The sequence below is a fragment of the Coregonus clupeaformis genome, chromosome 14 (genome assembly GCF_020615455.1).
Source record: "Coregonus clupeaformis isolate EN_2021a chromosome 14, ASM2061545v1, whole genome shotgun sequence".
Taxonomy (NCBI): domain Eukaryota; kingdom Metazoa; phylum Chordata; class Actinopteri; order Salmoniformes; family Salmonidae; genus Coregonus; species Coregonus clupeaformis.
Window position 1 is genome coordinate 44,841,564 of NC_059205.1, and position 15,133 is coordinate 44,856,696.

Sequence of the window (15,133 nt, forward strand, 5' to 3'; positions counted from 1 at the left end):
GTGTTTGAATATTGCCATCACCTTAGATCAGTCCTAAGGACAATATTGCGCTTAATGGATCAGCAGTAATCTCAGGCTAATCAATTTGCTCATTACAGAAATTGCTGCAGATTGAGGTTGCCTTGGCAACAACCCTGTGAGTTTGGAGATCTGTAATATGAATCACCACGTTGTTTACTCCAAAGTGACTCCATAATGTTCCATCCTTGCTCCCTATTTTATTCCTCCATCTCTCCCTCTCCTCTCTCTGTCCAACGTCTAGCTTCGCAAGGCCATAGAAGGCTCAGTGACTGTGACAGGGGTGAAAGTTCGCCCCCCACTGGCCAGTTTCCGTGACAGCGGCAACAACACCACCAGTGTTTCGGAGGTGACAGAGCTACACAAGCTTTGGAACCGCCACAGAGGCCTCTCGTTACCACAGGAACCCACCCCGCCTGACATGGAGGACCAATTGGACGATATGTATGAGGAGAGTCCTGTCCACTTCACACAGGACCAATCAGATTTGGAGTTTGAAACCAGCCCCGCTGACAATACGGACCCGCCATCGGAATTGGTTATTCAGGAATGCCTCTCACTAACAGAGGACCAAACAGAAGAGTTTATCTTAGAGTGCAGCCCTTCCCACACTGACGAATCAGAGCTGGCCTGTGATTTTGACCCCCCCCACCTCCCTGAGATTTGCCAATCGGAGACGGCGAAGGAACATGGAACCCTGCCCGAGAACATACAGCAAATGGACCAATCAGAACTGCAGTGTGAGCGAAGTCCCACCCGCACTGAGGACCAATCAGAATGACAGAAGGGGTGACGGAAAATTAGGAGATGATTCATGGTTCGTTGAGGTTTCTATAACCTTACAGGTCATTTTCACCTCAATCTTCAAGCTGGTGTGTGTGCGTGTGCGTGTGTGTGTGTTGGTGTGAATGAGCTTGTATTCCTGTGTGAGTGATAGAATAAGTGAATGAATGTGACAACATGATTCTTTAAGAGAGTGTTTTGGGGTGTATGTGTATGCGTGAATGTGTGAATTGGTGGAACCTTGCCCATGCACCCATCTGGTGCTGACACTTCTACTTTCACCCAAATGAGTGAGTGAGTGAGTGAATGAATGAATGAATGAATGAATGAGTGAGTGAGAGTGAGATTAAGTGAGACTGAGTGAGAGTAAGTGAGTGTGTGTGTGAGAGAGAGAGAGCAGATCAGAAGGAACAACATGACAAGATAGAGGGATAAAGCAAAGGAGAGAGAGGAAAGAGAAAGGAGGGTCCCACTTTAGATTCAGTGGCCTATAAAATCTATGTGCTGTATTTACATGGTAGCTACATTCATATCTGAGGTGGGGACTTTAAAGTGGGACGGAAAAGGGATATTTTTGATGAAATTATAAGTAACTACCCAAAGGCAGCTGAGAAAAGACCAACGCATTGACATCGCTCAGTCATAAAATGGCACCCCACAGGGTTAAGAACATTTGTGAAGCACATTGTAATTAACATGCATTTAACTCAAAGTACAAGTAGCCTTGTCTGGCATTAAGGTAGTAGGGCGGATGTTAGAGAGAGAGTTTCTTGTAACAGGGTGTTTTGGTCACAGTACATTTTGTATCATTACATTTCTTGCGATTGGTAACGATTATTCACACATCTACTGTACTGAGTGTTAAACATGTCTCTGGAATGATTTTAGTGTTAATGACAACAGTGAAACTCAGAATACATAGAAGTTAAGCACGCACACACATACACACTGACACATAGTAATACATATTTGTTAACCAACATACACAATATTATCCCTAAGACATAGCACACACACACACTGAACATTATTTATACAGTCTTCCTGGCCTCAAAACCATTTTAGAAATAAGTACTACCAACTTAGAAGCACAGTCATAACTCTCCCAAGTCCACAGACAAGCAATAAAAGCCTCGATAGAAAATTAAACAACTGTCTGTTGTAGAGAAAGTGTGTGTGACTGTTCTCCACTGTCTCATTATAAAATGGGTTCATTCAAGACGGATGTTAAATCATTAATCACTTCAATAACGCCATTGACAGTTTTGAGCCATAATATATTTCAATTCTATGTAAAACCATTGCATCACAACTTTGGTTCATTTCCGTCTTTTAAAAAAATCTGTTGTGCAATAAGTTGTCTTACTTTTGTATGCAGATAGAATGTGAAGTAGTGCTCGCCATATAAAATATAATGTAAAAGAGTTTAATGTATAAGCTAATTAACAGCGCATCTAGTTAAGCAATAAGTCTGCCGTTTCTCCCTTTATATTGCCCTGGCCTGTATATGCGTTGGACATAGGAAATCTAAGCACACCCTGTTGTGTATAGGGTTAGGGCATAGGAGAATATGCATTTGAGATGAACGGCCATTGTTATTTTTCAGAGAACATGACCATTTGTTTTTTGTACATCAGTAATGGATTAAATTTCAACAAAAACTTTGAGATGCAAATCTGTTTTTCAAAACTCTGTTCTGTGTGTGTGGTGTGCGTGCTTGTGTTGGGCAATTTCTCCTCCTTCTTGTCTCCTACCAGAGATGAGTAAAATGATCAAAGAGTGAAAATCATATTTTTTAAATCATGTTTATTTGTCCAGGACAAACCCATTACATGACTTCACAGCATGGTCCAACAACACGAACAATCCATAGAAAACCAATGAAATAAGAACATAAATCTACACAGAAATGTACAAAACTTTTCTCAGTTTGAACAACACGGTACTCAGTAATCCAGTTTCAACTCTCCAATACAGAGTAACATCAGCAGAAATGGCGAGAAAGTGGGAGCAGTAAGAGAAAACGCAGAGACAAAGAGAAGAAAGGTACAGGGTAGGGGAAGCGGGGAGACAAGAGCTGAGACAAAAGGAAGGAAGGATTGTAGGAAGGAAATAAAGAAGGAAGAATGGAAGGAAGATGGGTAAAGGCTATACATCACTAAGTTCTCCCTCTGTCCCTCCCCTCCCGGAGGACCTGAGTCCTAGGTCCATGCCTCAGGACTATCTGGCCTGATCACTCCTTGCTGTCCCCAGTCCACCTGGTTGTGCTGCTGCTCCTGTTTCAACTCTTCTGCCTGCGGCTATGGAACCCTGACCTGTTCATAGGACATGCTACCTTGTCCCAGACCTGCTGTTTTCAACTCTCTCTCTACCACACCTGCTATTTCAACCTATAAATGCCCGGCTATGAAAAGCCAAGTGACATTTACTCCTGATGTACTGACCTGTTGCAACCTCTACAACCACTGTGATTATTATTTGACCCTGCTGGTCATCTATGAACGTTTGAACATCTTGGAGAAAAATCTGGACTTAATGGCCATGTACTGTTATAATCTCCACCCGGCACAGCCAGAAGGGCCACCCCTCAGAGCCTGGTTCCTCTCTAGGTTTCTGCCTTTCTAGGGAGTTTTTCCTAGCCACCGTGCTTCTACATCTGCATTGCTTGCTGTTTGGTGTTTTAGGCTGGGTTTCTGTATAGCACTTTGTGACATCTGCTGATGTAAAACTGGCTTTATAAATCAATTGGATTGATTGATTGACATAGTGTCTTCAGAAAGTATTCATACCCCTTGACTTATTCCACATTTTGTTGTGTTACAGCCTGAATTCAAAATGGATTAAATGGACACCTGTATCTTGGTAGTGACTGGGTGTTGATACACCATCGAAAGTGTAATTAATAACTTCACCATATTCAAAGGGATATTCAATGTCTGCTTTTATATTTTTACCCATCTACCAATAAGTGCCCTTCTTTGCGGGGCAATGGAAAACCTCCCTGGTCTTTCTGGTTGAATCTGCTTTTGAAATTCACTGCTCGACTGAGGGACCTTACAATTATCTGTATGTGTGGGGTACAGAGATTAAGTAGTCATTCAAAAATCATGTTAAACACTATTATTGCACACAGAGTGAGTCCATGCAACTTATGTGACTTGTTAAGCAGATTCTTACTCCTTGCCATAACAAAGGGATTGAATACTTACTGATTCAAGACATTTCAGCTTTTCATTTTTAATTAATTTGTAAAAAGATTCTAAAAACATAATTCCACTTTGACATTATGGGGTATTGTGTGTAGGCCAGTGACAATCTATATTTAATCAATTTTAAATTCAGGCTGTAACACAAAATGTGGAATAAGTCAAGGGATGTGAGTAACTTCAGAAGACACTGTAACTAAGAGTAGACAGACTATCCAAGGGGTACACCTACAAGACAAAACAACACATCACATTTAAATGCTCTCTCTTCCTCTCCTCCTCCCCCTCTTTTTCCTCCACCTCCTTCTCATCTTCTTCATCGAACGAAGCCACGCCTGACGAGCCTCTGTCGGAGAACAAGCTTATCTGGCAGGAGTGCCTCTCTCTACCCTCCTGAAACACACTCCTATCCTCTTCCTCCTCTCCAAGAGAGGTTGAATAGCAGGAGTCATACCTACTGCTTCTGATTCTCGGCCTCCAGTCAGACTTGTGGACGATACAGACTTGCAGTGGTACAGGCTGATCCTCACCATCCACTAGTTCCCCCTCTGTGGGCTAGCCCGGTCACTCTCTGGAGTGGGCGGGTCGTTCTGAGATGTGGGCCTATCACAGTGCAGGCTGTTGCTGCTAGAACTTCGAAGCTGTCAGTCTCAGCCTGGAATAGCACTCGGGGCTCGTGCTTGGACGCTGCGGTGTCTGAGGGAGAAGCAAAGAGTCAGAACACCTGGAGATGGATGAGGAGAGAGAGATGGGTGGATGAGGAGAGGGTGAGTAACGGAGGAGGGAAAAAAAGAAGAGAGAGATTTTGGGGCATAGCACAGTCTAGGTGGCACACACAATGAGTATGACAAAGGTACGCAATATTGGGTGATGTTTACTGTATGCATGTGTTTACCTGAGCTATGGGTAGAGTGTGTTTTGTTGTTCTGGAGGAACTCTTCGTCATCTTCTTCCTCGTCATCATCCACAGAGGCCCAGGATTTCAGCTTTGCTTCAGCGATAGCAAACTGCTCTGCCACTCCTGGAGAAGAACACACACTTGTCAGAAAAACACACACACACAAACCTTACAGGTGGTTATCAAACACACCAAGCACAGGAAAGAGTGACAGACAGTAGCCTCAGAGATAGTTAGGGAGTGAACAGGAGAGAGGCTGTATCACTATGGGGACAGTGAAGTGACAGTCTCTAATTGGCTACCATCTGTTGGGCTCTCATAGGACAGGCCGCCATCGCCTAGGTGACAGCAGGAGGGGGTGGGGCACAGATCTGAGCTGTGACATGCAGGGGTTAGAGAGGAGCTATGGGGCAGGTGTAGGGATGAGAGAGGGGGGTCAGGACACACACGTACAGTGAGGGAAAAAAGTATTTGATCCCCTGCTGATTTTATACATTTGCCCACTGACTAAGAAATGATCAGTCTATAATTTTAATGGTAGGTTTATTTGAACAGTGAGAGACAGAATAACAACAACAAAATTCAGAAAAACGCATGTCAAAAATGTTATAAATTGATTTGCATTTTAATGAGGGAAATAAGTATTTGACCCCCTCTCAATCAGAAAGATTTCTGGCTCCCAGGTGTCTTTTATACAGGTAACACACTCTTAAAGGGAGTGCTCCTAATCTCAGTTTGTTACCTGTATAAAAGACACCTGTCCACAGAAGCAATCAATCAATCAGATTCCAAACTCTCCACCATGGCCAAGACCAAAGAGCTCTCCAAGGATGTCAGGGACAAGAATGTAGACCTACACAAGGCTGGAATGGGCTACAAGACCATCGCCAAGCAGCTTGGTGAGAAGGTGACAACAGTTGGTGCGATTATTCGCAAATGGAAGAAACACAAAAGAACTGACAATCTCCCTCGGCCTGGGGCTCCATGCAAGATCTCACCTTGTGGAGTTGCAATGATCATGAGAACGGTGAGGAATCAGCCCAGAACTACACAGGAGGATCTTGTCAATGATCTCAAGGCAGCTGGGACCATTGTCACCAAGAAAACAATTGGTAACACACTATGCCATGAAGGACTGAAATCCTGCAGCGCCCGCAACGTCCCCCTGCTCAAGAAAGCACATATACAGTGGGGAAAATAAGTATTTAGTCAGCCACCAATTGTGCAAGTTCTCCCACTTAAAAAGATGAGAGGCCTGTAATTTTCATCATAGGTACACGTCAACTATGACAGACAAAATGAGAAAAAAAAATCCAGAAAATCACATTGTAGGATTTTTAATGAATTTATTTGCAAATTATGGTGGAAAATAAGTATTTGGTCAATAACAAAAGTTTCTCAATACTTTGTTATATACCCTTTGTTGGCAATGACACAGGTCAAACGTTTTCTGTAAGTCTTCACAAGCTTTTCACACACTGTTGCTGGTATTTTGGCCCATTCCTCCATGCAGATCTCCTCTAGAGTAGTGATGTTTTGGGGCTGTCGCTGGGCAACACAGACTTTCAACTCCCTCCAAAGATTTTCTATGGGGTTGAGATCTGGAGACTGGCTAGGCCACTCCAGGACCTTGAAATGCTTCTTATGAAGCCACTCCTTCGTTGCCCGGGCGGTGTGTTTGGGATCATTGTCATGCTGAAAGACCCAGCCACGTTTCATCTTCAATGCCCTTGCTGATGGAAGGAGGTTTTCACTCAAAATCTCACGATACATGGCCCCATTAATTCTTTCCTTTACACGGATCAGTCGTCCTGGTCCCTTTGCAGAAAAACAGCCCCAAAGCATGATGTTTCCACCCCATGCTTCACAGTAGGTATGGTGTTCTTTGGATGCAACTCAGCATTCTTTGTCCTCCAAACACGACGAGTTGAGTTTTTACCAAAAAGTTATATTTTGGTTTCATCTGACCATATGACATTCTCCCAATCCTCTTCTGGATCATCCAAATGCACTCTAGCAAACTTCAGACGGGCCTGGACATGTACTGGCTTAAGCAGGGGGACACGTCTGGCACTGCAGGATTTGAGTCCCTGGCGGCGTAGTGTGTTACTGATGGTAGGCTTTGTTACTTTGGTCCCAGCTCTCTGCAGGTCATTCACTAGGTCCCCCCGTGTGGTTCTGGGATTTTTGCTCACCGTTCTTGTGATCATTTTGACCCCCACGGGGTGAGATCTTGCGTGGAGCCCCAGATCGAGGGGAGATTATCAGTGGTCTTGTATGTCTTCCATTTCCTAATAATTGCTCCCACAGTTGATTTCTTCAAACCAAGCTGCTTACCTATTGCAGATTCAGTCTTCCCAGCCTGGTGCAGGTCTACAATTTTGTTTCAGGTGTCCTTTGACAGCTCTTTGGTCTTGGCCATAGTGGAGTTTGGAGTGTGACTGTTTGAGGTTGTGGACAGGTGTCTTTTATAATGATAACAAGTTCAAACAGGTGCCATTAATACAGGTAATGAGTGGAGGACAGAGGAGCCTCTTAAAGAAGAAGTTACAGTTCTGTGAGAGCCAGAAATCTTGCTTGTTTGTAGGTGACCAAATACTTATTTTCCACCATAATTTGCAAATAAATTCATAAAAAAATCCTACAATGTGATTTTCTGGATTTTGTCTGTCATAGTTGACGTGTACCTATGATGAAAATTACAGGCCTCTCTCATCTTTTTAAGTGGGAGAACTTGCACAATTGGTGGCTGACTAAATACTTTTTTCCCCCACTGTACATGCCCGTCTGAAGTTTGCCAATGAACATCTGAATGATTCAGAGGAGAACTGGGTGAAAGTGTTGTGGTCAGAAGAGACCAAAATCGAGCTCTTTGGCATCAACTCAACTCGCCGTGTTTGGAGGAGGAGGAATGCTGCCTATGACCCCAAGAACACCATCCCCACCGTCAAACATGGAGGTGGAAACATTATGCTTTGGGGGTGTTTTTCTGCTAAGGGGACAGGACAACTTCACCGCATCAAAGGGACGATGGACGGGGCCATGTACCGTCAAATCTTGGATGACAACCTCCTTCCCTCAGCCAGGGCATTGAAAATGGATTGTGGATGGCTATTCCAGCATGACAATTACCCAAAACACACGGCCAAGGCAACAAAGGAGTGGCTCAAGAAGAAGCACATTAAGGTCCTGGAGTGGCCTAGCCAGTCTCCAGACCTTAATCCCATAGAAAATGGGACTTGGAGAAGATCTGCAAAGAGGAGTGGGACAAAATCCCTCCTGAGATGTGTGCAAACATGGTGGCCAACTACAAGAAACGTACTAAGTCATGTTTTGCAGAGAGGTCAAATACTTATTTCCCTCATGTAAAGCGGACCACCACTATGTGTGCAAATCAATTTAGAACATTATTCTGTCTCTCACTGTTCAAATAAACCTACCATTAAAATTATAGACTGATCATTTCTTTGTCAGTGGGCAAACGTACAAAATCAGCATGGGATCAAATACTTTTTTCCCTCACTGTATGCAGGTACGTACGTACGCACACAAACACATAGTGGTGGTCCGCTTTACATTTGACCCAATTGACCCACAAATCATATGCTAATGATTCTAAAATCCACAGAGTGAATTAGCCCACTGCCAGCAGCGTACTACCCTGCATCCCACTGCTGGCTTTCCTCTGAAGCTAAGCAGGGTTGGTCCTGGTCGGTCCCTGGATGGAATACCAGATGCTGCTGGAAGTGGTGTAGGAGGCACTCTTTCCTCTGGTCTAAAAAAATATCCCAATGCCCCAGGGCAGTGATTGGGGACATTGCCCTGTGTATGGTGCGGTATTTCAGATGGATGTTAAACAGGTGTCCTGACTCTGTGGTCACTAAAGATCCCATGGCACTTATCGTAAGAGTAGGGGTGTTAACCCTGGTGTTCAGGCTAAAGTCCCAATCTGGCCCTCATACCATCATGGCTACCTAATCATCCCCAGCTTCCAATTGGCTCATTCATCCCCCTTACTATTCCCCAGGTCAATGCTGTAAATTAGAATGTGTTCTCAGTCAACTTACCTGGTAAAATAAGGGTAAAATAAATACCAAAAATTAAACTGCCTTGGACACATTTCTGCTAAGATCCTTTCTGAGCTATTGACTAAAAACAAATTGATCACAGAATTTGTTGGACAATAGAAACAACACCAAGGTGTAAACATCACTCTAAAAATATAAACTAGATGAGATAAAATATATTAAAAGAGGACAACATTCAATTACTATTCATTGGTCTGTATCACCTGACACCAGCTCTACTTCACTAGCTGAGCTGGCAGAGGGACACACACCTGCGGCGAAGCTAGCTTCCTGTTCTCCCTCCGTGAGGTGGCAGTAGGAGTTGTAGTGTGTGGAGGGGGGTCGGTGGGTTTGGGCCAACCCTTCCACTCTATGAGATGGACGACCCTGCCACCCTGCAGGGATGTTGGCTTGGTCACATGGTCCTTCATCGTCTGGAGAGAGAAAAGTAGGAGGCCTGGGTTAGATAGATGGTCTATGTGTGTGTCTTTCTGACCGTTATCATTTAAGAAGGATCTGTCCAGAACAGCAATCTCATGGATGCTGACTGCCTTTCTTGAGTCTGACGCTTTTCTTGACTTTGAGATCATTTCAGAGTCCTCAAATTTAACCTGGAAAAAAAGCAGTCATGCTCAGTATGTCAGTAACACCACAGCGCTTGAGTGTTTTCAATATTGGTGTGGTGGGCAATCGGCCTCAAATGTTGCTCAGAGCCCAGTTAGATATTATGAAATCGATGTGTGAATAGCGAAAAAAACAGAGACAATCCTGCGTGAGTTTCAGCATCTGGACACTTGACAGCTCCCCAGAGCACGTGATGGTGCAGGTCTAGCCGTTGATAATAACTCTCAGTTCCATTCCATTAGACATAAGAGCCATTGGATGAAGGCATCTTCTGTAGGGGGGACTTTTGTTAAGAGCCGCAACGCTCAGTCTGAACATTAACACGCATCGCTTGTGGTACATTTTTGGAAGTACAAGGACCTTATCTATCATATCAGCGACAAATTATTAAAAAAAATTTTTTAAAATAAAAGGATAAATTGATACACACCTTTATAGGGTTAGGGGTTCCCAAACGGCCATATTTCCATGTTACAGCGCAGAAGCCAAATTGGACTACCTGTGCTAATTAGCTATCTGTCTCCGAACACCAGTGTGTAAACAGAAGACATGTGCATAGGACAGCTCCACCCTACCTTCTCTCGCTGTCGCCCCCCTCTTTCTCCCCACCGAGAAGTTAACAGCATCTTTGACATGAAGAGAAGACATACAGTATCAGCGCCAAACGCATGAACCAACCCCATAGATTGTATCTGCGAGTTAACGCCACTAACGACTATGGCCACGACCGATGCCAAATCTACGGTAAGCCGGTGAAACCATTTGGCTCAAATGGTTCAACGGTGGGCGTCCACGAGACCAGACAAACATATAGCCGAGGCGAAATCAAAAGGCTACTGCTGCATAAGCAGCTCAAGAACCCTATTTGCTCATCCTACTGTGAAAGGCTACGGTCCTCATTAAAATAGAGATGCAGGCTACGTGTGCTTCACTAGGTCAGTGTCCAGGGATAGGCCCTATTAGACAAAGAATACCTATCATGAACGGGACTAGGAATTGGCTGGAAATCAGTCGGTCCTGATGTAGGCTACATGTGCATGACATGACCACGCTAATACCAAACAGATTGGCGCTTATACCGCTAACAGAAAAGCTGCCACTATGGAGACCATGCATTGTATAATGACGTCCATGCTGACGATTTCTGGGTGAAATGCAAAGTGGACCACGACCACCATGGCCATGACCTGTGTGTGCGTGTGTGTTGGGCCTATGGAAAGAGAGAAAAATATAGACCATAGGCTAAAAGCCTATAGGCCTACATAGAGCACATACATTTAGAACCACAGCCATTTATACTGAACAAAAATATAAACGCATCATGCCACAATGTCAACGATTTTACTGAGTTACAGTTCATATAAGAAATTAATCAATTGAAATAAATTCATTAGGCACTAATCTACGGATTTCACATGGTTGGGCAGGGGCACAGCCATGGGTGGGCTTGGGAGGGCCTAGGCCAACCCACTTGGGAGCCAGGCCAACCCACTGGGAGCCAGGCCCAGCCAATCAGAATATTTGTTCCTAACAAAAGGGCTTTATTACAGACAGAAACTCTTCAGTTTTATCAGCTGTCCACGTGGCTGGTCTCAGACGATCCTGCAAGCGGAGAAGCCTGATGTGGAGGTCCTGGGCTGGCGTGGTTACATGTGGTCTGTGGTTGTGAGGCCGGTTGGACGTACTGCCAAATTCTCTAAAATGACAGCTTAAGGTAGAGAAATAAACATTCAATTCTCTGGCAACAGCTCTGGTTGACATTCTTGCAGTCAGCATGCCAATTGCACGCTCCCTCAAAACATGAGACATCTGTGGCATTGTTATGTGTGACAAAACTGCACATTTTAGAGTGGCCTTTTATTGTCCCCAGCACAAGATGCACCTGTGTAATGATCATGCTGTTTAATCAGCTTCTTGATATGCCACACCTGTCAGGTGGATGGATTATCTTGGCAAAGGAGAAATGGTCACTAACAGGGATGTAAACACATTTTTGGCCAAAAGTTGAGAGAAATAAGCTTTTTGTGCGTTTGGAAAATGTCTGGGATCTTTTATTTCAGCTCATGAAACATGGGACCAACACTTTACATGTTGTGTTTATATTTTTGTTCAGTATAGAACATATGCCATTTATAGAATATAGCCAAAAGGATGAAATGGAGCATTCAAACAAATAACCTAATACAACAGACATGGTTGCCCATGTTGATTGGTGCTGTAGCCTCTCTATAGAAGAGATGAACTATAATCTTGGATAAACATGAGCCATAAGGTCTACTTGGCATAGAGAGAGAAGCAGCAAAGGATGGCAATATGCGACCTCCCACGCGCCTTTTCAGCACCCGGACAGCTCCAGTGAAAACCCACTTCTCTGAGTGTCATGACGGTTCGGAAGCTGGTTCCACCATTGGTGTGCCAGGACAGAGAAGAGCTTGGACTGGGCTGAGGGGAGATGCTGCCCTCCCGTAGGGCTTGGGAGAGTCAAGAGACCAGAGGTGGCAGAACGAAGTGCTCGGGTTGGCGTGTAGGGTTTGAGCATAGCCTGAAGGTAGGGAGGGGCAGTTCCTCTTGCTGCTCCGCAGACATGTACCATTCTCTTGTAGTGGATGCCAGCTTCGACTGGAAGCCATTGGAGTGTGCGGAGGAGCGGGGTGACATGGGAGAACTTGGGAAGGTTGAACACCAGGTGGGCTGCAGCGTTCTGGATGAGTTGCAGGGGTTTGATGGCACAAGTGGGGAGCTCAGCCAACAGCGAGTTGCAGTAGTCCAGACGGGAGATGACCAGCGCCTGGATTAGGACCTGCGCCGCTTCCTGTGTGAGGTAGGTTCGTAATCTTAATGATGTTGTAGACTAGAGCATGAACCTACAGGAGCGAGTGACTGCTTTGATGTTTGCAGAGCATGACAAGGTGTTTCCCCTCTCCCCTTCCTAAAAACACAATTAAAGAAAAGTATAGAATACCGATCGCTGTCCATGGTGCTAAAATTGCGACATCGATGCGGCTGCATGTATATCGAATCGATGAGAGGCTTTCTGTGGTGCCAGGGCATAGCTTTGCTTTAGCTAATGGATACATGTTTATTGCTAGGCCTATTTGGTTGTCATCTTCTCAGGTTAAACCTAACATTTCATGAAGCTATACACGGTGTAGCAATGCTGCCATTTTTAGTCTGCTGGCTGGTGGAAATAATGTAATTACTTTTTCAGTAATTACAGTTGGAAATTCAACATTGCAGATTGTCAAATACTTTTTCGATACAACAGCATACTAATCCGCTTTTATATATATATCAACAACTGTTCTATATAGGCTACCTGAACCTGCATGACATAATTCGTCCTCGCGCTCTCTCCCAGCTTGAATAGAAAGTTGTGCGTAAAACCAAATAATAGTCAGTCCACCCTCAAAACAGTAGCTTACTAGGGATTGTTTCATTACGCAGTGTACCATCTATAGCTATATTCGGTATTTAGCTGCTATGTATAAACGTTTTATAAAAATGACATATCAAATAGCCTATGAGGGAAAGGGTAGTTGGCTTGAGCATAAATTCAGTCACTATTTATTGTTAAACTTAGCGGGTTTTGTCTGGCTAATAGCCTACACAAATGGGCTGCAACATTGTAGGAAAATTCAATTAAATCAAGTTAAATTCAACTTGAGACTCCCCTGGTGTGCTAAAGTCCTCCTTTTTGTGTGCAAATGTTTTCACCACGGCCTGTAGGTCCAGGTTGTGGTCCGACTGTTTTCTATACTGAGTATTGCCAGGCCAGACTTTCCTGAGACATTGTGAATTATGTCTATTGCGCTGCACACAATTTAAACTAAGTCTTGAATGATTCATGCCAAGATATACCAGAGATAAGGAACTGTTGATATTGCAACCACACAACTCAAACGCCTGTTCACCAGTTTGAACGAAATTGCAGACAGCTTTTTTTGTTCAAGCCCTCAAGAACTGTTGTCTGCTAAAGATGATAATCTATTTGCGTCTGCCAATTTATTGCCTGTCCAGTATCCAGACGACCTGTCCCCAGAGCTTCCTATGCAGTTAATCTCTTTCCGTAACATGTTGAGGCCGGCAGTTAAAGAGAATGAGAGGCTCAATTAAATATGTTACAGAACTGCTGTATTTGAAGCACAACTCCCTTATGCCCAGTTTCCCTGACGTTGCTATGGCAATCAAGCTGCTTTTACCATCCCTGTAACTGTCGCTTCTGCGGAGAGATCGTTTTCTAAACTAAAACTCATAAAGAACTACCTAAGGAGCATTAGGCTCTCGGTCTGATATGGCTTTGAACACCTGAGTAAGCTCCACTCATTGCACTGGCGGCATAGTAGCCTTGACCATGGCATTTGTTCACTTATATTTTTATTTAACTAGGCAAGTCAGTTAAGAACAAATTCTTATTTACAATGACGGCCTACCCCGGCCAAACCCGGACCACGCTGGGCCAATTGTGCGCCGCCGTATGGGACTCCCAACCAAGGCCGGATTGTGATACAGCCTGGAATTGAACCAGGGTCTGATATCCCCTTGTACTTTCAATCAGTATTTTTTTCTTTTTCAGTCACATTCCTGAATCCCAAGAAACAAAAACTTAGTTTCCTAGTACTTTTGGAAATTAAAAAGGTTTATGAATGACTTGGAGGTTTACTGTCAAAATGACCTATTCAACAATCACTCATAGGGACACTACTTCACAGCAAAATCTACAGGTGGAGCTCGAAAATTCAAGCCCCTTTGGTGCTGCCATAGACTTAGATTAGAAGTGCCCATCCAATAAGGCTCAAGGTCATTGGCCACAGATAAAATGAAGTCAAATCATGTTATATCTACCTTAGCTTTGATTGAACTGATCTAGTCAACATCATACTTTCAAAATCTTAGCTAGCAAGCTAGACAAGCAGTCAACATCATGCATCAAGTTGGCAATCTACTGGAAAATCATTTTCAATCCTTGTCATATGAAGCAAAATTATAGATAAAACTTATTGGAGCTCATCGGCCATTGGACATAAACATTACACAAGTTGGAAATCGCAAATTCAACAATGAGTGCTAAGGCGCCCCTGCAGACCCCGGGTTTGATCCAAGGCTGTGTAAAGGCCGGCCGTGACCGGGAGACCCATGGGAAGGTGCACAATTCGACAGGGTTTCCTCCTACACATTGGTGCGGCTGGCTTCCAGGTTAAGCGAGCAGCGTGTCAAGAAGCAATGCGGCTTGGCTCTCGACCTTCGCCGAGTCCGTAGGGGAATTGCAGCGATGAGACAAGATCTTAACTACCAATTGGATATCACGAAAAAGAGGGTAATGCCACGGGCCAGAATAGTTTGAATACATTGGCCATGCTGTCAATCCAGCATGACTTCTGCCACATTCAAAACAACTGGAAACTCTGAAATCTCAGACTTCAGTGAGTTCAAGACAACTGGGAATTCGGATAAAACTAGCTCGACTAGGAAAATACGAAAAATAATTTTGACAGGTCATCCAACTCGGAATTCCAAGTCGGAATTTCGGGCCTCTTTCT

The 15,133-nt window shown here is 44.1% G+C and overlaps 1 protein-coding gene and 1 pseudogene across 1 annotated transcript in view; one reads left to right on the top strand and one right to left on the bottom strand.

Moving 5' to 3' along the window:
- Positions 1-2,468, top strand: part of LOC121580853 (chloride channel protein 2) — a 144,293-nt gene extending 141,825 nt beyond the window's left edge. Inside the window, exon 24 of the mRNA XM_041895950.2 lies at positions 263-2,468. Coding sequence (XP_041751884.1) covers positions 263-799 — 537 coding nt within the window. The 3' untranslated portion in view covers positions 800-2,468. The remainder of the gene's footprint in view (positions 1-262) is intronic.
- Positions 2,469-4,533: 2,065 nt separating this feature from the next.
- LOC121581698 lies at positions 4,534-9,403 on the bottom strand (annotated as a pseudogene).
- Positions 9,404-15,133: the final 5,730 nt, after the last annotated feature.